The 21,876-nt window shown below is 34.4% G+C and overlaps 3 protein-coding genes across 3 annotated transcripts; 1 reads left to right on the top strand and 2 right to left on the bottom strand.

The window, feature by feature from the left end:
- Nucleotides 1-4,026: 4,026 nt before the first annotated feature.
- Nucleotides 4,027-8,488, bottom strand: LOC120336145 (dolichyl pyrophosphate Man9GlcNAc2 alpha-1,3-glucosyltransferase-like). Its single transcript, XM_039403753.2, has 8 exons — nt 8,335-8,488; nt 7,860-8,034; nt 7,105-7,521; nt 6,630-6,801; nt 6,269-6,403; nt 5,846-5,916; nt 5,329-5,587; nt 4,027-4,396 (listed from the first exon to the last, which is right to left on the bottom strand). Exons 1-8 carry the CDS (start codon nt 8,486-8,488, stop codon nt 4,199-4,201), a joined length of 1,581 nt encoding a protein of 526 aa, XP_039259687.2. The 3' UTR covers nt 4,027-4,198.
- LOC120336146 (cytosolic Fe-S cluster assembly factor narfl-like) lies at nt 8,454-11,283 on the bottom strand. The gene has a single exon (XM_039403754.2). The coding sequence runs from the start codon at nt 10,735-10,737 to the stop codon at nt 9,274-9,276; it is 1,464 nt and encodes a 487-aa protein (XP_039259688.2). The 5' UTR covers nt 10,738-11,283; the 3' UTR covers nt 8,454-9,273.
- A 1,716-nt stretch (nt 11,284-12,999) lies between these two features.
- On the top strand, nt 13,000-16,019 carry LOC120336400 (UMP-CMP kinase-like). Its single transcript, XM_039404068.2, has 5 exons — nt 13,000-13,164; nt 13,259-13,405; nt 13,912-14,067; nt 14,900-15,073; nt 15,252-16,019. The coding sequence occupies exons 1-5, from the start codon at nt 13,027-13,029 to the stop codon at nt 15,282-15,284; spliced, it is 648 nt and encodes a 215-aa protein (XP_039260002.2). The 5' UTR covers nt 13,000-13,026; the 3' UTR covers nt 15,285-16,019.
- The last annotated feature ends 5,857 nt before the right edge of the window (nt 16,020-21,876 follow it).

Genomic DNA, 21,876 nt, shown 5'->3' with positions numbered 1-21,876 from the left:
ATATTTCGCAGCTGATTATATTCCACAGCGTCAGTAAAATCATACGATCAGTTTATTTCGTTACGCTTAATAATTCGAATTCATATTAAAAACAAACGATTGTTTATGTAATTATACTTATGTACAAATTTCGAATTAGAGTTCACTATTTTTCGTACGTTCGGAAGTGGATTGTGTGCTCCATTGTCCATCTGACTCTCCAGAAATATTGAAAATAATATATATATATATATATATATATATATATATATGGGGGAAGGGAAACCGATAAACTATCACAATCAGTTGGTTTTCTACGTTTCAGTGGCATATGTCAACTAATTTACAAAACTAATTTACCAGAATAAACAGTGAATTTGAACACACACCGATGAAAAAGTAAGACCGCTTTCTTGTTTGTATCCAACGAGTGATACAACTCTAGACCTCAAACTTTTTCAGTCGCTCATGGGCTTTCTTACTCATATTTTCAAGCTTGCCTGTATGTCAGAAAAGCCCAATTCGCACAAGAACGTCGATGCAAGCGGTAATAGCTCAATAGTTATTATTCTGATAATTCCTCGTATTGTCCTATTGAACTTCCCCATAGTACAGTAACATATATATATATAATAGGGTTTTCCAAACTTACCGTTCGAAACGACATCTGACACTCGTCATGGTACCGAAAAAAACGTTTCGCCATCATAATTTGGGTCTAATATGATTTTTCACGCCAGCGACACATGCTGCAAATTCTGCCACCCAGTTTATGCATGCAGGTCTTTTTTCGGACCTCCTGAAGTATGCGCACCAAGATGGCGCACAACCTGAACTCAGGTTGTGTACCAGATTACGTTTCAGGTTATGCGACATCTTGGTGCGCATACTTCAGGAGTACCCTTTTTTCCAGTGCAACTTGAAAAAAGTTAGTTTCGTCCGATAACTATTTTGCAGCAGTAACTGGATAGTCGATAATAAATGAACGTAAACGGTGACCGACAATTGCGTAAAACATTCCGATCGGGGCCGCCATTCATCTCGCACATCAACATTTCTTAATATTTTATTTTCTAATAAGAAGATTACTATTCGAATATTTAAACCGAATCTGTGCATTATAACACCAGCCTTTCTTTTTAACTTTGATTAAATTGAAAAAAAAATGCGATTATTCTGCGATCGAATGATAATGAATTAAAAATGAATCACATTTCCATCTGTAGGAAAAACCCAGTGTCGAGGTGTACGGCGATCATTTTATTCTAGAATTCATCTAGTGAATCGAATCGAATCGAACCGAATCTGTGCATTATAACACCAGCCTTTCTTTTTAACTTTGATTAAATTGAAAAAAAAATGCGATTATTCTGCGATCGAATGATAATGAATTAAAAATGAATCACATTTCCATCTGTAGGAAAAACCCAGTGTCGAGGTGTACGGCGATCATTTTATTCTAGAATTCATCTAGTGTGCCCTTTCTCATATATATATACGCCAGTGAAATTTGGCTTACAACTGGTATGGTTTATTTTATGATTATTGAGCTTAGAGAGTAACTTTACATAGGTATATTTGATCAGGAATAATGGTATTGCAATGTTATATTGGTAATAATACTTATTGACCGATATATTTTGATATTTGTTTCACCCTCTCTTGAACATTTTAGGTAGTTGAATGAAATTGAATAAAACCATAGGAGCCTATGAAACCCTCCTATAAAATGATAGCAACAACAGGAGTGCTACCGCATGGGAGAAGCTGTAAACACAATAAAATGAACAAAAAGACGAATCCGAATCGCTCCAGAATTCTGAAATTTCCATCCCGACCATTACTGCAGACATTTAGAGCAGGGGTCCGCAACTACTTTTCAGTGCGACCCAAAATTTATTTTCTAATTTCTCGCGACCCAAGCATTCGGTAAACATGTAATTAGGTTCTTGATTTTGAGACTATTATTGACACTAGCGATTTTTTTGCACAAAATTATATGAAACTTAGCACATAAAATCGTGAATAGTAGCGTGTAATAATGGGAATTATTAGTTTTGATTTTTGAACACAACATATATATCAATTCGAGGTTTAATTTGGAAGACAGCAACTCGAAAATCTTCTTCTACTTTTAGCCTTGATCTGTATTTGTTTTTTATGTATGAACACGCAGTAAAGGTCTTTTCACTTTGGGTAGGTAGTTCCGAATGGCAACAGAACATTCATCGCAGCAGCTCATAGCTCCGGATATTCTTTTGCAACTGAAATCCAAAATTCAGCTAAAACTTCTTTTGCCATCAAATGCGATCCTTCACCCGCGATCACTTGACAGGTCATCCAATGCTTCAATCAAATCTGATGATAGATGTTGTATATTTGATACTGTGAAAGATGATAATATCCAGTTGTGTTGCTGTGTTTTTGGGACAATATTTATTAAACCACTTCGAAAGGTCATGAAGATGACTGATTATGGATTGTTTCACAATGTTTTGACTAAACTCGTTTTCTTCGAAAAAATCGTTTAGCTCAGAAAATAAGTGTATTTCCTACCTTTCCCCGGGCATCGACTTCCTTGTTTACTTCGTGACATTGGCCAATTAGCAAGATGCAAAAAGTGACAATGTTTCCTTTTCGCATCCGCTCGGACACTTTTTTCACTTGGACAGATTTTCAGGCGTGATCGTAAACATTACCTCGTTTTCGCGTTTTTGAACTCGTTCGTTATTCGTTAGTTTTCAGTTGTGTTTCGGAAATATGAATATAAATCAGATAGATCAATGATCTCTCAGAAGTTTGAGCATAATTGCAGTAAAAAAAAAATTAGTGTAGAAATAGCTGTGATGGACTAGGCCAGGGGTGGGCAACCCCTGGCACGCGTGCCACACTTGGCACGCGAGACCATTTATTCGGCACGCGAGCGAGGCCTCAGAAACGAGATCATTCTCTTTCAGATAAAAAGTTTATCTGATCAATGATCTGATGAAGCTCGGTGTTTGTTTATTCATTATCGTTTGTTAACAATCTGTTATTCATTTAAAATTTTAAACTCTTTTTGTCTTTTCATGACATGGCTACAAAGAAATATATTATGACGTAACAACTGAGTTAGCTCTTGATTAATTGTGACGAGACACAGCATTCATTGTACAATTTTTCTTCATTTCTGATTGATTTATGAAGTTGTACAGCTCATGTTGGTTGGAGTTACTTGCTAACTTACTGAAATAAATTGATTTCGAAAAAAATATAAGCAATTATAGAAGGGAATACAAGGAAGAAGTGCAGAAAACGAACTATCGCGTGATCGGGAAGCCATTCCCGAGAATTTTTCGTGTCCCAAAAACTTTGCATCTGCATGTTGTTATCTACATATGCCTGTGACTTTCGGCTCCTATTTTCCTGAATAGTAAATCTGTCTGTAGCTTACACGTTTAGAAGGTTTATTATTGTGTATTCTTGCTTTAAAAGTAACAAAGCATTGTTTTTTATATTTTGGTCGGCACGCGGAAGAATTTTGTCGTTAAATTTAGCCGATTTGGGCACGCGGGCCGAAAAAGGTTGCTCACTCCTGGACTAGGCTAAAATTCTTTATCGGTTAAAAAACAGATTGCTGTATGCGATGAATCATAAGGATGGTTTGAAACAAGTACCCCTTTTTACAGACGCCAACTCGCAAAACCACTCCTAAAATAAGCCCTGAAATTTTCGCAATGGCGAGGTATAGGAAGAATTTTTCGGGGGTCAAAGGTTGGGGTAAGGTCCATACTCTGGGAAACATCCATAATTATAGTCAGAGATTTATAAAGTCATACATAAATACGCTACACATAGGCGATGCTCATATTTATGGCAATTTTAACTTGTTTCGCGACCCATAGCGGAGGGCTTTGCGTCCCACACTTGGGTCGCGACCCCGTAGTTGCGGACCCCGGATTTAGAGTGGCGAAGTCGTACTATGCAGTCGTACTATCCCATCTCTTGCAAATAACCAACACAAGTTAAGGCAATCAAAAAATGATTGACATTAACGATGTTAAGTCCTTTGCTTAGCATTGTGTTATTTATTTTTGTCTATTGTGCATATTTTCATATGTGCATATTTTAAGAAATTTTACGATACAGATTTTAAGAAATTTTACGTTACAGATTTTCATGGCTATGATTTGGCTTTCTAAAGCATCTCTATGACCAAAAAATATTTCATATTATTAGACTAAGATGTTTTTTTCATTTTCGTAGTTGTGGAATTGCATAAGAGCTGCATACAAGTAAAAAATACAAGACAGCCTGAGAAGTGCAAACATGAAAACATTGATATGCAAACAGGCCATAAATCAGGAAATCTTCCTGGTGGCTCCACAAACATTAGACACAACGTTAGAAGATCAGCAAGGACAGTGGAGAAAAACATCTGAAAAATAATTTTGATTGTGAATATAGATGCAGTTTGTTAAAATAATAATAATGAGGACGACAGGATGCGTAATATCAATGCAATATTTTCAAACGAGAATAAGTTTAGAAACAAAAATCTAGCAGAATTCGGTAACTTCAAAAGTATTTGAAATTTTGGTAACTTTCTTGAACTTCAAGTCTTTGCGTTGTTTTTTTACCCTGAAATTATCTAATCTATGAGTCTAATGCATTCAAGACAAATGTAAAACAAATGATTGTTATTCCTCCTACAATTGTAAATGTGCGATCAATATTATTGAGTAACCTGTAGTTTATCCCAATACTACTCCACCTGTCTTATACTACATAAATAATTATTGTGCGATAACATCATCTATCAATGATATTACGAAGATGTTCACTTTTTCCTCCCCATTGCATAAATCCCATTTCGTTTTGTTTATGATACTTATACTCGCATCTAAGATTATACTCACAATTTGAACAATATAGGATAGAAAAAGAGAGAGAACAAAAAATACATCTAGTGAAGTTAAATCTAGTGAAAATACATCTAGTGAAGAGTAAAAACTTAAAAAACAAAGCTTTAAAGCAGGAGTGTGCAAACTGCTAAGATATGTGCGCCATATTCGGTATTTATTTAACACGAAAAACGATATTCGAATATTAAATTGGACATCCCTGCATTAAATTAACCTTGAATAAACAGATAACACTACATGCATTTTTTGAGTTTTCTATTTTTGGCTTTTCGTGTGTAGAAAATCTTAGGTTAGCCAAATCAAAATTTTTACGAGATGAATTTTCAGAAGTTGGATTTTTCGTAGGTAGAGTTTCTAGGTGCGGCCCGTGGCTTCTCCCATTTACTTGTATTTGGCCCTCCTGTAATTAGGGTTGCACACCCCTGTTGCACAGGACAGCACATACCTTGAACTGTAAAATGGCTGAAACCATTGAAGATGACACAATATTGCAACTAAGAAATCGAGCAGTTTTAATCATACTGGAACTTGGCTTCAATGAATCCTTGTTTCCGACATAAGTAATTAGCATGAACATATATCTTGTGGCAAAATATTGAAGCATCAATCCGTCTTTCATGAACAATGGTGTCATACTGAACACCGAAATATGGAGGAACCATGATACAAGAAAAGGTGCATTGTTGTAAATTAAAACTGCAGATCTGAAAAATATAGTTACCATAATATTCAAGGTCAGTAACATGGTCAAAAGTACTTCTTAGGAGATTTTTGTGTTTAAACTAAAAATTTGCTTCAAAGTGAAGATGGAATGTCAAAGGTCTGTTAGGATTGCCAGAAAAACTTTGTTATAAATATTTTCATGATTCCCAAAAGTTTAGAACACAATGAATGTGTACTCTGGCAGTAGCAACAACCTCTTCCAATAAAACAGCAGTATGCACAAAACAAAAATAACTTACACAGCTGGAATCAAAATCGATTTTTCGTGAACTTGAAAAGAAAATAAGAAAAAAGCCAGAGACACGATAACCTGTAAATATAAAAAATGAATGTCCAATTGACACTGTCAAGTATTTACTGAAATGAATTTAAAGGTATTGGCAGAGTTCAAACAAGGTATGTCTGAGAATATATTCACATATGAATCTCGATATTTTGAGCAGAACTCCGCATTGATGCTTCATGATGTCGCATGACTTGTAACCTTGTCTTAGACTACTGTAAACTGGTTACTGGTCCTAGTTTATTCACAATGAAACAAACAGTCCAAGATTAAATCAACGTCTTTAATATGATATGTTCGGTGCCACTAAATATTTTTCATGGTGGTGTAATATTTAGGATTTGAATAATAATTTTAATATGCAGTTTTTTATACTTACACATGAAAAATTAAAAGCTTTCATTGTTGGATTTCGTAATAACTGAATTGATGATGGAAGACATGATAAAAGTGTTGAAATAATACAAATGTATATTGCTTGATTTGCCGGTACAAGTTCTTTTATCTTCAAAACCTAAATCACAGAAAAGAGCTATATACTATATTTATATTTTAAATCATACCTTGTAATAAAGATCATGACAAAATAAAGACAAATTTCATGCACTCGTACAAAAATAATATTTTCATTTGATTTACGCTTTGACCAGTAGGCAATGTAGATTTTACGACTTTGTATTTGGGGAAGATATCATCAACCAAATCTAAAAATTAAATATTTGAACTGGTAATAAACTTACTGGTGAAATTGAACACCAAACATTGGCTACTTTGTCTTCATATAATCCTCGTCCAACAGGAAACAATCGTCCCAGCACAGTTTCAACAGATTGAACAGAAGTAAGAAACGGGAGCCAACATAGAGCAAATGTTGCAATGACTGTCAATCCTAACTTTGACACATTGTAGAATCTGGGAAAGAGTAAAAGTAGGAATGTAGGGTTCATAATTAATTATTCTCAAAAATCAAATATTTTATGATATAATTTCCATTTTAAAATAAATAAAAATTTAATGTTTTTAATTAAACTATGCATGTTTGAAGAGTTGAATTTGAACAAGTCAGTTTGATACAAAAATAATGCAATTTATGATACTTATATCCACAATATAATTATTATTACATATTTATTTAAAAAACCTTCATGAATAATACCCAATGTGGTCAATGGAATTACGGTATGTATTAATTTATAATGTAGATGAGCCAGTTACCCTGATATGATTCCATGTTGCATCGATCTTCCAAGGAGAAAACAGAAAAATGGTATTGAATGATACAGTTCCATTTGCTTGTAGTTCAAAGACAAACAAAACAAAATCGCACCAAGTATTTGTTGATTGCATTGTAAGAAATAAACAGCAAATATAAATAATCCAAGACTCATGTTGTTATATTGAAAATGTCCATAGTCAATCAGAATTATTCCTGGATAAAACAATGCCACAAGCAATGCGACATGTCTTGAGTATTGGCTTCTATTTTTTTCAATAAAGACTAAATAAATTGCAGGGAAAAATAGTAAGATGTCAATCAGAAGCACAGTATATCTCATGAAGAGTTTATGATAATATCCTTCTGTCCCACGAGACTGATGCAGTTCAACCCAATCTGGATCCAGAATTCTTGCACTGAAATAGACAAGTTTTATATTTAGCCCCATTTTACATCAACCTTCTTCAGAGCCCTACACATAGAAAAGCATGTTGGATGTTAGTTAGAGGTACCAACTATTTCTGATTATATAATTATGCACGGCTAATGCATATTTTTAACATAAATGGTACAGAAAATTATGACAATGATGTTCAAACATCTTGTGACATAATGGAATCACAAATTCATGATCAACTATTAGCTTCTTTCGAATACCATTTTAAAATTGAACTAATTTGAAAAGTCTTGACAAAAACAAAATTTGTTACAAATAATCTCAAATACAATAGTACATCAAAAAATTGCAGCTTACACTTTTCCACAGGCCCAGCTATGATATGCTGTGAGTGGAGGATAATCAAGCCCCCAATACATTAAATCGTTATCAGTTGTGTTTCTGTACCAATCTGAAGTTGGAAGATTTACAGTTATCTCCTGCCAATGCCTTTGTGCTTCATAGTCACCATACATGGGGGGCTTGTGCATACCTAAAATATAATTTATCATAGATGAATTTGCCAGTAGAAAAAAAAAAAAGTAAAAAATTTGGTGCTTTTCAATAACAAATTTATTATAAGTTTGAGAATACCAGAAATAACTTGTATATAAAATTTTTACCTAGAAATTGAATTCCTTACCTGGGTAAATATAATGGAGATGGCCATATTTTGGCAAGGATTGTACGTAATAGAAGATAAACACTCTGACCAACACAAATCCCAACGTTTTAGCTGATTCTAGTAAACTCATATAAAGAATATCAATAGGCTATTCATGATTTGAAATACCTGAATAAGATCCTGTACTCACAAGCCAACGTATAAGAATAGCAGCAAAGGGAACAGTTATCGTGAACAACCTTTCCGATAGTAAATCCATCATCAAAATATAAAAAGTAATTTTACACCTGCTTTGAGTCAAAAAAAAAACATAGATTTTCATATTTACATTTAAAGATAGAGTGTTCTTACAATGAAATATCCCAATCAATGATTATTGAAAACATATCTTAACTGCTGAAAACCGGAAATGGCATTCATGTTCTTTTTATGAATCATAATACATGAAATAAATTAAGAGATCAAACAAATATATTGAAAATTCAGTATGAGAATTTTTTTTATCATTGATATAAATGGCTATTGTATATATATATAGTGTACAAGGTATTGTCACATCTTCACCCTATCAAGGATCTGCAAAAGCAACCACTGATATGGGACGACTATTTCTGATATGTGCCAAATTTATAACACCCTCAACGAGGTGGGTTTAAAACTAAAATATTTCACATTAACGTTCCAACCACCTTCGCACCCACAAAAGCCATACATATGAATATTATTCATATCAAAACTGTTGTTTAGACAATATTATGAGTATCAATTAAATATACGGAAATTGTCCCATAGAAGGGAACATAATACATGTTGACATTGAAAAATCTAAATTGAACAGATCATCAACATTATTCAAGGTGGCATCGCCTATGGCACATTTATAAAACTAATATAATGTACAAAATTAGATTAGCAAACAGAACAATACTATATTTTTTACAGTATATGTTCAAAGCACAGCTCACATAGTTGAAAACAAGGTTGCACATATTGCTGGAATATTTATCCAAACGAGTAGGCACTAATGGAGTTAGTAATATGTGTATTGCGCTGTTTCTATATTTATAAGAAATCATATTATAACAAATCAGATTTAAAAGCATTCCATCACCATTTAATACCCAGCCCTATCGCATTATCTGTTTCTAATGCGTGATATTTTGTATACAATATCATGTCCAAATCACTTGCAGAGAATTTATCAGCAAGAGAAGGTACATCATGGAGTTCAGTCTGAGGTTCAACTTCGTCATATTTTTTCTGAATAAGTGCAAGATGTTCTTTTTGCTCATCTCTACTCAGTTTGGGATCTTTAATTTGTCCACCGCCATTGAGACAACCTGATGGACAAGCCATAACCTCTACATAGTGATATTTACACATTTTTCTTTTCATTTTTTGCACCAAATTTTGAATGCTACGAAATCCATATGTACATGCAAAGCGTAGAAGAACATTACCATCATCATCATTAAGAATCACTTCTCTGAAATCTTTATTGTTTCTTATTGTTTTGTATTCGATCTTGTCTACAGTCTTATTAAAAAGTTCTTTAGCAGCTGACCTGAAAATGTATTCAAGAAATCCTCCCGAACCACCACCAGCATTGCTAATAAGATTTGATGGAGCTAACAAAGCTTTCCGTAATTCTTTATGAATGGATGAAACATCAGGAGTGGTATGGTTATCCAATGATAATAGGTCTTTAGGAGAGATGGATTCTTTTTCAATCATAGTTTGAACCTCGGTTGTTGCAAGAACGAGGTCAACATCTTTACTTCGATAAATATCATTATAAAAGTCCTCTCTTGTTGCTTCTAATTTCTTATCATAACACATCATTACTGTCACATGATATACCGAGCTTGGTGAGTTTTCGGAAACACTCGGAATTATACTTTTGATTAAAGATCCTGCAATTTGTTGTGGTGATTTCACTTTACTCAAATGTGGAATCACAAGTTTACCATGAGTTTTTTCAGCATAGCAAATAAAGCCAGGACATGCTGATGTCAATATTGGCAAATTTGCATTGTTTTGAAATGATTCAATAAATTCTTTCCTACATTCATCAAGTGCATATTGGCGAAAATATGCAGTGTCCAATACTAAATTTGCACCAATTTTAGTGAAGAAATTACTTAAAAATAGTGCAGTCTCTTCAAGACTAAGTCCATAATGAGCAGATAAAGATGCTCTGCTTTGGGGAGACGTTGAAACAACAATATATCTTTTATGATTTTCAGATTTATTCGACAAAACAACCTTATAAAACTCTTCAAAACTATGTTGTTGTACAAGAATAGACTCCGCAGATGTAACACATCCACTGCATGCCAAACAATCACTCAAAGATACTTCAGCTTTCTGCAAAGTTTTGATTTGTTCATTTGCCGCATCAACATAATTACCTTCATCATCCAGCCTTATTTTTGATTTCTTCTTTATCCCTTTATTTAGCGATACAACTGAAGGCTTTTTAATCTGTGTCGGCTTGATACATTCTTGCGATGGTGCAATGAAGTCATCCAAATCAGTTAACTGAAGAGCACCACTGAACTTAGAAGCCATTGTTCCTCAGTTACTTTACTCACACGCAACGAGAATCATCCACATTCCTGCATTCAGACATATTGAAGAATGTTTGGTTTGCGATGTCATAACCGTAAGCGTAAGATGTCAACAAAGAGCAAAGAATGGCGAAACGTGTCATTTTATTTTCACTCAAGATTACAGAAGTTGTAACTTAGACAGATTGATGCGGTTTCGGGGGAGGAATCCGCTTAACACTAATTTTAATATATTGAATGTATCGTGACAATTTTTTTTCAATATGATTGCTTTTGCTCAAAGAAATAGAACTTGTAGAATTAGGTAATAATGTTTTATAATTGATTAAAGATTATTTCGACTCCATAGTGCCATAATGAGCATAACAGATGATAAAAGTTGATAAAAACAAGTACGGTACCCAGTCTGGATTTCATGGCCTTTTCGAACGAGAAATCGGGCGTGCAATCAGAAATTCCCGCGTGCAAATAAGAATTTCTGGCGTGCAATTATAGTTCACGGCGTGCAAAACAACTGCGCCCGCTAAACTGATTTCGACCTAAGATACCTCTCAATACATCCGCGTAAAAATGAGTTGGATCATAGCAAAAAATGGACGTTTGACCTTTGACCCCCAAAACATCATTTCTATATTTTGTCACTAATTTTGAGAGTGTTTGTGCGACTTTAGATACCGGTACTGTTCAGTACATCCGTGTAAAATTATTGTTTTAAAAATACGCTGAATCAGAGCCATAACTGGCCAGCGTCGGTGAGGAGGCGATTTTTCTCACGGAATTCCTATCATTCAACACGATATGGTGATTTTTGCTTCGCATTTTTCGATCAGGCCAAATCTTGCAAGCAAGTATTAGTCGACAATTGTAAAGTTATAATTTTTTGGCATCTTTATATTACTAGATTATTGATTAAAAAACTATCTAAACCGATTTACATTGGTGAGCAATTGCAAATTTTCGGCGTGCAAAATTGAATTCGCTCGCGTGCATTTTTGTGGAGCGCTAGCGCCCTCGGGCGTGCATCTGCCATGGAATCCAGTCTGGTACGGTACTAAAATTAAAAGTACTGTACCGGTAACAGATAGGACAGGACAGCAAACAAAAAGTTTAGACTCTACTCTACATCTACCGGTATAGGGTGCAGAATTGAAATTGGAAGATCAGGGGGTCTAAAAAGTGACATTTATTTACCCATCTAAAGCCAGAAACCTATCATTGATAATTTTGCTAATTGGTAGCCTATTTCAAAACTTTTGAATTTATGACGGTGTGGCTCAACGGGCTAAGCGTTAGGAATACGCTCGACACCGCACCTCTAATTACTCTGCGTGGGTTCGCAGGTTCAAATCCCATGAAGGGATGGTTATGTGCGAGAGGATTGCTGGACTCCTCGCCGTCGTTGGGTGGTTCACGTAACCGCTGGTCGGTTACGGCTTCCTCCACCACCAAGTCCATGCTTCCGAAAACGAACAATACAGTAAAAACTAATCCCATACCCGACTTGGAATGGTAACCGGACGAGAGGCCGTGGTCCCCCGGGATAAATATGTAAATCCTATCCTATCCCTATGATTCTGCCTTTCTAATAACTTAAACATCTTTAATTCTATCAAAATGCTGAAATGGATAATGCATGTTTTAATTGCTTGATGCTGTGTTTTAATTCTGTAATTGGAATGGATACCACTGATGCTAAAATCATGTGACGTACTGATATCTGGAAGGAAAATATATTGGATGGTAACATTTAATTTGATATGATGAATATTGTTTTCTTATTACTGGGTTCAACACATTTTAGGAAAAAAAATTGCAAAAAGTAATTAGGATCTCATTTACGCTTCTGTCTTTATCATTTCATCGTGATTTAACTAGCAGAGATTACTACTATACTACAGAACTTAGGGAATTAATGGAACATAAAATACTAGCATCTCATTTTCATATGCGTATTTATTGCAGTGGTGTTTCATTGGTTTATAGTGTTTGCCTAAAATTTGGATTATTCCTAAATACTGAAATACGAATTTAAACCAAATCTTAAATTCGGGAATAAGATTTTCGTAATGTTCAGACTATCACACAAAATTTTGACCATTTCAGCTTTCTGTATTCAAGTAGAGTCCAAATAGTTTCTTGGCTGACTGAGACCATGCAAGAAATATTAAAGCATAATTAACATGATAATTATTAAGAGAAATCCACAATACCCATAGCAGCAGATTAACTTCTTGCAATTGATTTTTGATACTTCAAGTAACATTAAATACAAACTTTTGTTTATCAGTCTATGTTTAACTTTATTCCATCACTTCTCCCAAGCGTCCAGGCAGTCAGACGTATATTTTCAATGGCAAAACCACAAGTAATTTTTGTACTTGGTGGGCCAGGTGCTGGGAAAGGCACTCAATGTGCAAAGATTGTTGAGGTTTGTATAATTTTGGAATAATTTGCTTGATAACTCAAGAATGTTGGGTCAATATAAACAGCATAAATAAATGAAATTCAACGTATGATTTTAGAAATTTGGATATGTTCATCTTTCTGCTGGTGATTTGCTAAGGAAAGAGAAGAATACACCTGATTCTAAAGTTGGTCAACTCATTGCTAACTACATAAAGGAAGGCAAAATTGTTCCAGTGAAAATTACATGTGGTCTTTTAGAAAAGGTACCTATTCGTTGTGATACAGAAATAGGTTCAATATTACAGAAACCTATGTTTATATAATATCTAATCAGTGGTGGTGATTGTTACCTAGAAGTGGTGAGAATTAATTTGGCAAAATCTCAATCACACTAAAAAGTAAAGTATTTCCAAGTGCGGGATGTCTCTATAAAACAAATCATGGGTATTTCCTCACTAAAAATGAGTAAAATTCAGTCATATTCAGTGTTTTCATTTTGTTACTTGTAAAATTCAAAAAATGGGTGCTTTTTATTATTGTTTTATCTAAGCTGTTTCACTTTAAGCAAGCTATTCTATAAAAAAAAAAGGTCATGCCATATTAAACTGCCATATATTTCAGGTTAGACCAAATTTGTTTAAAATATCTCTAAATTTTTATATTATTCAAATAGAATTGTTGAAATATGATTCCATAATGCTTGAGTGCTTTATCAAACTTAGTTTTATAATTGAATGTTGAGGAAATCTGCTATTTTCCTATATTCCAGGCAATGAATGAAACAATGGAAGAGACAAATGGAGAAAAATATAAATTCCTAATTGATGGATTCCCAAGAAATAAAGATAATTTAGATGGTTGGAATGATGCCATGAATGACAAAGTTGATTTGAAATTTGTTCTATTTTTCGACTGTCCCGAGTCTGTGAGTATTAGCAGCTTCATAAATGGAGCATTTTATTTATTTTTACATCGTAGTGTGAAATGAGAATCAAATAATATTGAAATATTTGTTGGCCTATTTGAAAATTGTGCTTGTTTTCTGTAGATATAATAATATTCAGGATTATTATTATCTGAATAAACACAAAGCAAAGCTATGAATTCCACATTCAATTTTGTAACCAAATGTTATTCTGGCAACTTGGTGTGAAAATGTACGGGTGCACAACCTCATGCAGTGCTTTGTTTTCATCACTACTCATCCAATACTTATCAGTATTGGTATTAAAAGTAAACTCAAGTTTGAGCTGTTGTTACTAGGAACATTCATGACGTTTTTCTTCCAATTTTTCCCAATACACATAAATAAGCCCAATGCAATGTTTTAATAATGTTAGCACAGTTATAACATCAATTTGAAATCTTGATTCCCTTCACACAGACTAATAATGGTATCTGTTTGTGAAGAAAACAATCATAGTGTTACTCTTAGCACACATAATATTATATATAACATTCAACACTTCAGGTTATGAATATCATATGTGACTTAATATGTGTGTTGTTCAGGCTGATTTAGTCTTAATTATCCATTTTTAAACCTTGCTTTGCGCAAACAAGTATAAAATAATGTTCTGATGTGGTACTAAAATTGCAAGTGACCATTGGATACCAGGAGCTTTAAATAAATTAGCAAACTTTGTTTAGACTTCGTTATCGTAATGTTGATTTTTAACTTTCTTATTTTGTTTTTTTTCATTTTCATTTGTTTTGATAATGCAAATGTGATATAATATCCAAATTAAAATGATCAGGTCTGTACGACAAGGATTCTTGAACGAGGCCAAACTAGTGGAAGGACAGATGACAATGCTGATAGCTTGAAAAAACGTTTTAATACCTATGCAACTGAAACAAAACCTATAATTGACCATTACGGCGAATCAGGAAAAGTTAGAAAAATAGCAGCTGATCATGATCCAGAAACAGTGAGTATCATTTCCAACTTGATTTATTGTCGATGCTTGAAATTTTTTTTTCATAAAATAAGTCATGAATGGGAGTATCGAGAGCAGTTTTTAAATGATTTGCATTCCGAAAAACACAACTTTATTATTTATATTGTGAAAATTTGTGTCTTACAAATGGAAACTGTTTGGTTCACAGGTATTTCAAGAAACTAGCAAGTATTTTCAATAATATCAAACCATTGTGTGTCAATGAAAAGACATCTTAGTTAGTTCCTCTGCCAGTTCAATTCTCTATGATAGAAATTCAAGGCAAAAAAGATATTGGATCTCAAATTTTTGTGTATTTATTTTATATTGATATTTTCGGCAGCACAAAGTTAAATTACTGTACTAGGCCCATCTTATTCTTGTATGTAATTATGCACCGCAGAGTAATATCAGCAGCATGTTGTAGTCTAGATTTGGATCGATAATACTCTTTTATTATTGAAAATTCAACAATGCACATAATCATGTAATATTTGTTCACAAATAACAATTTTGTTTCTTCGGTAGTCAACGTATATTTGTTTATAAACTTTGTCTTCAACTTTATTTAAATGAGAGCATATTCGTACTCAGAATAACTGTATAAGTCAGTAGACCACAGTTAAAGTGCTTTTGTATACAAATTTAGTTAACATTCATTGATTGCAAAATGGCAAATGAATGCTTGTGGATATTAATATTATTGTTATGTTCAAAGGATATTTACAGGGTGGATTATTTTTGTTGTCATTTTGAAATCTATGTGCAGTAATTTATATCTTCAATCAAATATTTTCGTACCTGCCTATTTGTGAATTATTGTGTGATTTGTTTTATTTACGGTAGCTTTATCCTATTTTAGTACTCATTATTCTAGGGATCAAAAGTATTGTATTTTTTCATAATTTGCAAATATAGACAAGAAATGCTTCGTAAATTGTTGTTAACTTCTGGCCGAACTATCACTTGTTCCATTACCTACAGGAAATTGAACTCTTTCATTTCCTATTAATTTAGTTTTAATCTAAACAATAGATCATTAACGAGATTTTGTGTATCCATGTTGCAGCTATCTTTATTTCATACGAACTGCATCGTCATTTCAGCTCGGCGATGTGGCCCATCGTGCTGGGCGTTAGGAATACGCTCGCCAACACACCTCTCATTACCCTGCGTTTGTTCACAAGTTTGAATACCGCAGGGGACAATTATGTGCGAGAGGATTGCTGGACCCCTTGCCGCCATAGAGTGATTCATGTGACCTCTGGTCGGTTACGGCTTTTTCCGACAGGCCGTTGTTCGCCATATGATTAGGCCGTTATAATGGCTTTCCTCTACGATTAATATGTGAATCCCGATCCTATCGTTTCCGATATTGCACCTCTGTGTCAGTCTTTTCCAATAGTAGGTCGGTACCTCACAATTTCCCTTTTCTTATTACTGTGGTAGCGGTTCCTTTTTTTTCAAATCTGAATTACGTATTCACTCATCATTACGAGATACGCATTTATTCTCCCTAAAACGCCCTAAAAGTGAGATAACCGGTTTCCACATATCAGTGATTCCCCTACAATATAATTGTATCTGAATATTCATAAAGTGGGCTATATACCAGTGCAGATGGTCAGTCAAATACATAACACATTCTTATAAGTTATGAATAGTTTTAATATCTACCACCCACTAAATTTGGAAACATTTGAATAAATTTATTGGCAGAATCGTTAATAATAGTGGATATACATTGTGGTTGAAATTGATATTCGCTATTGTGTAGTTATAGTTGCAATACAGAAAAATTATTTAATCATGAAGAATCAAAAGGTGGAGTGGAATTAATTGTGGCGAAATCAAACTAGCATTGTACCATGTATTCACGTACTACAGCTTCCCTCCAACGGATGGAGTGCATTGATGAAGAGAGAGGGATGTTGCTGTGAACTAGTATCATTAGGGAATGCAGCAATAAAATAAAGCGCTCGGCACGAGTCTTAGTGAACGCCTTATGCTGCCTAGTACTTTCAACTTGAATATTGCACTTTACCACCAACTTGTACGGGAAATGCATATTCGGGGATCCATTCAAAAATCGGTTTTTGAATTTTTATGATATTACTTAGTGTTACTAAATATCAGGAAGATAACATACAAAGTACAGTAGGCTACTCATAGTTTTTTTCATTTTTTTATACAAGTTATAACAAACATGCTTTTTATTATAATAACGAATATATACCTAGTGTTGAAGTCATCTTGTCGTCTAGTACAGTGGTTCCCAGTCTGTTGCTAGTCTTTTGCGGATCGCATATATTTTTTGAAAGTTAAGAACGGAACATCGTGCAAAAACTGCGACAATTCGTGAACTCAACTCAGTCGTCTTATTAAAAAATTATTACAATGACATTTGATGTGACACTGTCTTGTTGCTGCATCACGCTTGATAGCATTACGACGCCAAGATTGGAAGATTTTCTAAATGGGCATCACTAATCCCAGTTCTTTGTAATGTTCATTTTCAAAAATAATTGTTCGCACAAATATGTACTTCCAAACATGGAAGTGAATATTTTCGCATGGCTTGTGAAATTTTAATAAAGATTTTCTTTAAAAAGATACATTCTTACAAAAATTAAGCAGTGATGAATCTCTCGAATAGAATATGAATTTGTTTTACTTTATAGCATTGCAATATATTCGAATATTTACTGCGCTATTGAACCCCTGCACTCAACATCAACTTTTCTGCGTGTTTCCATTTGTCTAATTATAAATAAATTGTAGGCTCGTTAAACGAGTAGTTAGTTAGTTGTTCAATATAATTTTTAGGATATAATAAAATTTAGTCTAAACGTGTCTCACGATAAATTCTGTTACGTAAAAAAATATGTAATTTACTCCTCGAGCGTAGATAATGAATAAAATTAATTCATCGTTAAAACCGCCGTTTGGGTGTTTCTCCTGGCAAAGACTTTCTTGTTTACTTCGTGACATTGGCCAATCAGCAAGATGCAAATATAAACGTAACAATGCCCCCTTTCGCATCCGCTCAGACAGACTTTCAGGCGTGGTCGTGAACATTACCTCATTTTCGCGATTTTAAATTATATTCGTTAGTTTTTAGTTGTTTTTTGAAAATTTAAATAAAAAAAGTCAATGATCACCTTGTCCTCCTAAAAGTTCCAGTTTAATTACAGTGATCAAAAATTAGTGTAGAAATAGCTGTGATAGACTACACTGGACAGAATGTTGAAGGGTATGAATTAGAATGATAGTTTGAAACAAATACTTCATTTTATAGGCAACAACTCGCGAAATCACTCTTAAAATGAACACCGAAAATTTTAGAGTGGTCAAGTATTGGAAAAATTTAACGGGGTCAAAGGTCGAGAAAAGATTCATTCAGTGAAGCGTCCCGGGCCAGATTACTACAGATTTCCCGACCAATTGGATACGCGAACCACCGTAGACCGTACCTTTCTGCGAAGACGAGTCCAGCAATCCTTTCGCGTGTGATAATCGCCCACGTGATTCAAACCTACGAAAGCACGCAGAGTACAATAATCAAGTGCACGATGCGCCGACCAAAAATAGGTTTCGCGAAATCGCCCCCTTCGACTTTTTCGCCCACTTTGGGAATCACTGTCTAGTACTGGGGTTCCCAGTGTAGCTAAATTTCGTCTTTTCAATAGGTACAATTGGAATAAGTATAGGGATATTCTTTCCATTATAGGCGACGATGGCCTTATTCTGCCTGTCCTTACCCCAGTACTATTTAACGAACTTTAGCTGAGCAATTGCCAACTGAACTCCTTCAGAGGTCAATGAGCGGTTGTAATGCCAAATGTTCTTAATTCGTATATTGCAGATTTGTACGATTGAATCGATCCAGATAACAAAATTCACCTAAAACCTTAACGCAAGTAATATATATTTATGCAATGAAACTAACGATAAAACAAAACGATTAATCTTTCAGCTAGAGTGGGAATTGCGATATATATATATATATATAAACTTTTTCGCATAATACGTTGCACAAAATATCATAAAGAAAATGATTTTTTACAACGATATTGTTTCAGACAAATAACAAGCACTGTAAAAAATAAGTGGTTAAACGTATTAATATACATAGGAGCTATCCGTATGTACACGCTACACCATAACTTCAAATCTGCTCTAAAATATTTTTCTACTTGATCCTAATAATTTGAAGACCCGGGTTTATTTCAATTCTACAAAGCAACAGCAGTCTGCTAATCTCTTACGGCTTCCAGATGAAATGTTACGAGACGTGTATTTACTGGGAATTTTCCAACTGATGTTAAAATTCTGATTTTTATTTCGATCCATGCCTACCTTGTTGATATTTTTGATGCTAAGAATATGCCAAAGAAGAGTCTCCAAAGAAAAACCTAACATTGTGTGTGTTCATAGATAAAGTCAAAGCGGTTCTGGTGAAACTTCAGATGTGAAGGGAAATTTTGCTCTGGCACCATTTCCATGTTTAGTACGATGTGTACTCTGAGCGAAATCTTAATAGTTTTTGGTTTACGAAGTGCAAAAGATTGCGGAGCCTGCTATTCACGCAATGTCGTTGGTTCCGCCAACATAATATCTCAAATGCAAATCACCTAAACATAGGCTTACCATACGTCCCGCTTTAGGCGGGACAGTCCTGCTTTTTAGCGTCTTGTCCAGCCGTCCCGACAAATCAGCCAAAAGTCCCGCTTTTGCGTTCAGCCATTCAGCATAACACACGAACATGTTCTCGTTACTGTTGTTACTGTGTAGCGCAGGGCTGGGCAATTATTTTTGGTATCGGGCCACATCGAATATTCAAAATGCAGTGGCGGGCCGGACTAAGTAGAGTCAATTGCGCGTTTTTATTGTATTTTATTACATATTTAAATACGTACTATATATAAGTAAGTATATAAACGAGAATATCGGTGGGAGACCGAAGACTTATCGATCGAAAGTTAGGGGATCCCGAAACAGAAACTGCGGTTTAGATTCATTCGCTCTTGCATAATAGCGACACCGTGTGCCGTATCACTACTTAATTAATAACTCGCTAATTATACGACATAATTCATCCAAAAGCAATAGGGTTCTGGTCAGAGATATGATGAATGCACATGCCAAATTTGGAGCAGATTCAACCTCGCTTCCGTGAGATATCGCGTTCATCTAACACACACACACACACACACACAGACAGACATACAAATACCTATCAATATACTTACCGATCTTAAGATCGATAAGTAATGAGTACTAAATTTATTGCGCTTTGTTAGAATTTTTATTCAAAGCGCATTTAATAAAACTAGTTTGATTAAAACGTAAATCTGGCGATTTCGAGACAATACATTGGATCAGAGAAACGGAACGCTTGCATAACAATGCCGAATTTTGTCATTAATGGTGGAAAGTGAGTAACAATGCGGAATTAGGACCATGCCTTTGGTGACCAAACATCGTGATTCATATAATTTTGCTGTCATCATAGCATTTTTACGGTGAACAAGGTTCGCGGAAATTTTAATGCATTGGAAGACGCTTAAAAGTCTGCTCTAAAATACCCCGGCTATCTGCGGATTTAATGTACTTTATATATATACTATATCTATTTTTGCGATACGGATATATTTAAAATACATTGATACGGGCACATTGAAATGTCTTGTTGGTTTCAACCTAACCCGCGGCTGCTCTGATAAAATATAAGCATTAGAATTCTGAAATACCCTCGCATTCCGCGGACATCATAATGTGTGGTAACGTGCCAGATTATTTTTATTCGTGTTTTGCTATTTTGTGAATTCGACAAATCTGATGTGTTCCTGCAACACTGACTTAGCTCTGTTTTAAAGATTTTATCATCAGAAAAATCCCCACGCCTGCGATAAAAGTACACCGAGTAAAATTCTTTTCAGTTACATAAAAATCGATTGAGTTTACCTTACATTAATTATCTTATAAATCAGGCCCCGTCGGTAGTTTTAGAAATGATCAAAAGGTACATCGCCCCCACAAAGGCTACGCAATTAAAATGTGTGCCGTGAGCACCAGAAATTTTTTAGTTTCCATTTTCACAAAAGCGTTTTTAATCTGTCGCGAGCCGTTTAATTCATAACTTGTTTCTGTTCAATTTTTAGTATTTTATATTGCCGCTCTAAATCTAGATTTAGGTTGCTTGCAGATTCACTCCTTTATTTATCTTTAGCATCTCGTCGCCGATGGTTATATAATAACTCGTTTTTTTCAATGGTTTCACAGTTCCGTATACAAGACATATATATAATATATATATATGTTAAGGAAAATTTGTGATTTGAGGAGACTAAACGCCGACGTAAAGGTGTTTACGTTCTAAAATCTAAATAACACCTCGAGATGACGAAAACAATCGGCGATTTAAAGGAAATTTAGTCGAATGTTATTATCGACTTTTTCATTGTCCTAAAAATTCTCTTGTTCGCAATCAAAGTATATTTTTTTTATGTAAATAAAAAAAAAGTGTCTAAATCTAGAAACTTGCTCGCGGGCCGGATAAAACGTTGCCGCAACTTGCCCAGGCTTGGTGTAGCGCAACGCTAGCGTACTTACTGAAGGTGAATGTGTTATTTTGTTTGTTTCGTTGTTTCCCCCTAACATCGTTAGCGAACGTATTACAAGTAAAATTAATTTTAATTAGTCCTGTTCGGACGTTCACGTGAATGTAACATTGAACAACGTTTTTTTAAAGGTGTTATCTACAGAAAAGCATGCTTGGGCGAATAAGTAAA

Source organism: Styela clava, chromosome 2 (genome assembly GCF_964204865.1).
Source record: "Styela clava chromosome 2, kaStyClav1.hap1.2, whole genome shotgun sequence".
NCBI classification, from domain to species: domain Eukaryota; kingdom Metazoa; phylum Chordata; class Ascidiacea; order Stolidobranchia; family Styelidae; genus Styela; species Styela clava.
This window is presented reverse-complemented; position numbering and strand designations above follow the sequence as displayed.

What these genes read in the sequence shown, in the direction of transcription:
- LOC120336145 (XM_039403753.2), bottom strand. Translation starts at nt 8,488, where the DNA reads ATGAAAATCTATGTTTTTTTTTTGACTCAAAGCAGGTGTAAAATTACT. An exon ending in TTTGGTGTTCAATTTCACCA is followed by an intron (nt 6,404 to 6,629) that starts GTAAGTTTATTA and finishes TCTGTGATTTAG; the next exon opens with GTTTTGAAGATAAAAGAACT. An exon ending in AAGCTTTTAATTTTTCATGT is followed by an intron (nt 5,917 to 6,268) that starts GTAAGTATAAAA and finishes TTATATTTACAG; the next exon opens with GTTATCGTGTCTCTGGCTTT.
- LOC120336146 (XM_039403754.2), bottom strand. Translation starts at nt 10,737, where the DNA reads ATGGCTTCTAAGTTCAGTGGTGCTCTTCAGTTAACTGATTTGGATGAC.
- LOC120336400 (XM_039404068.2), top strand. Translation starts at nt 13,027, where the DNA reads ATGTTTAACTTTATTCCATCACTTCTCCCAAGCGTCCAGGCAGTCAGA. An exon ending in CATGTGGTCTTTTAGAAAAG is followed by an intron (nt 13,406 to 13,911) that starts GTACCTATTCGT and finishes CCTATATTCCAG; the next exon opens with GCAATGAATGAAACAATGGA. An exon ending in CTGATCATGATCCAGAAACA is followed by an intron (nt 15,074 to 15,251) that starts GTGAGTATCATT and finishes TTTGGTTCACAG; the next exon opens with GTATTTCAAGAAACTAGCAA.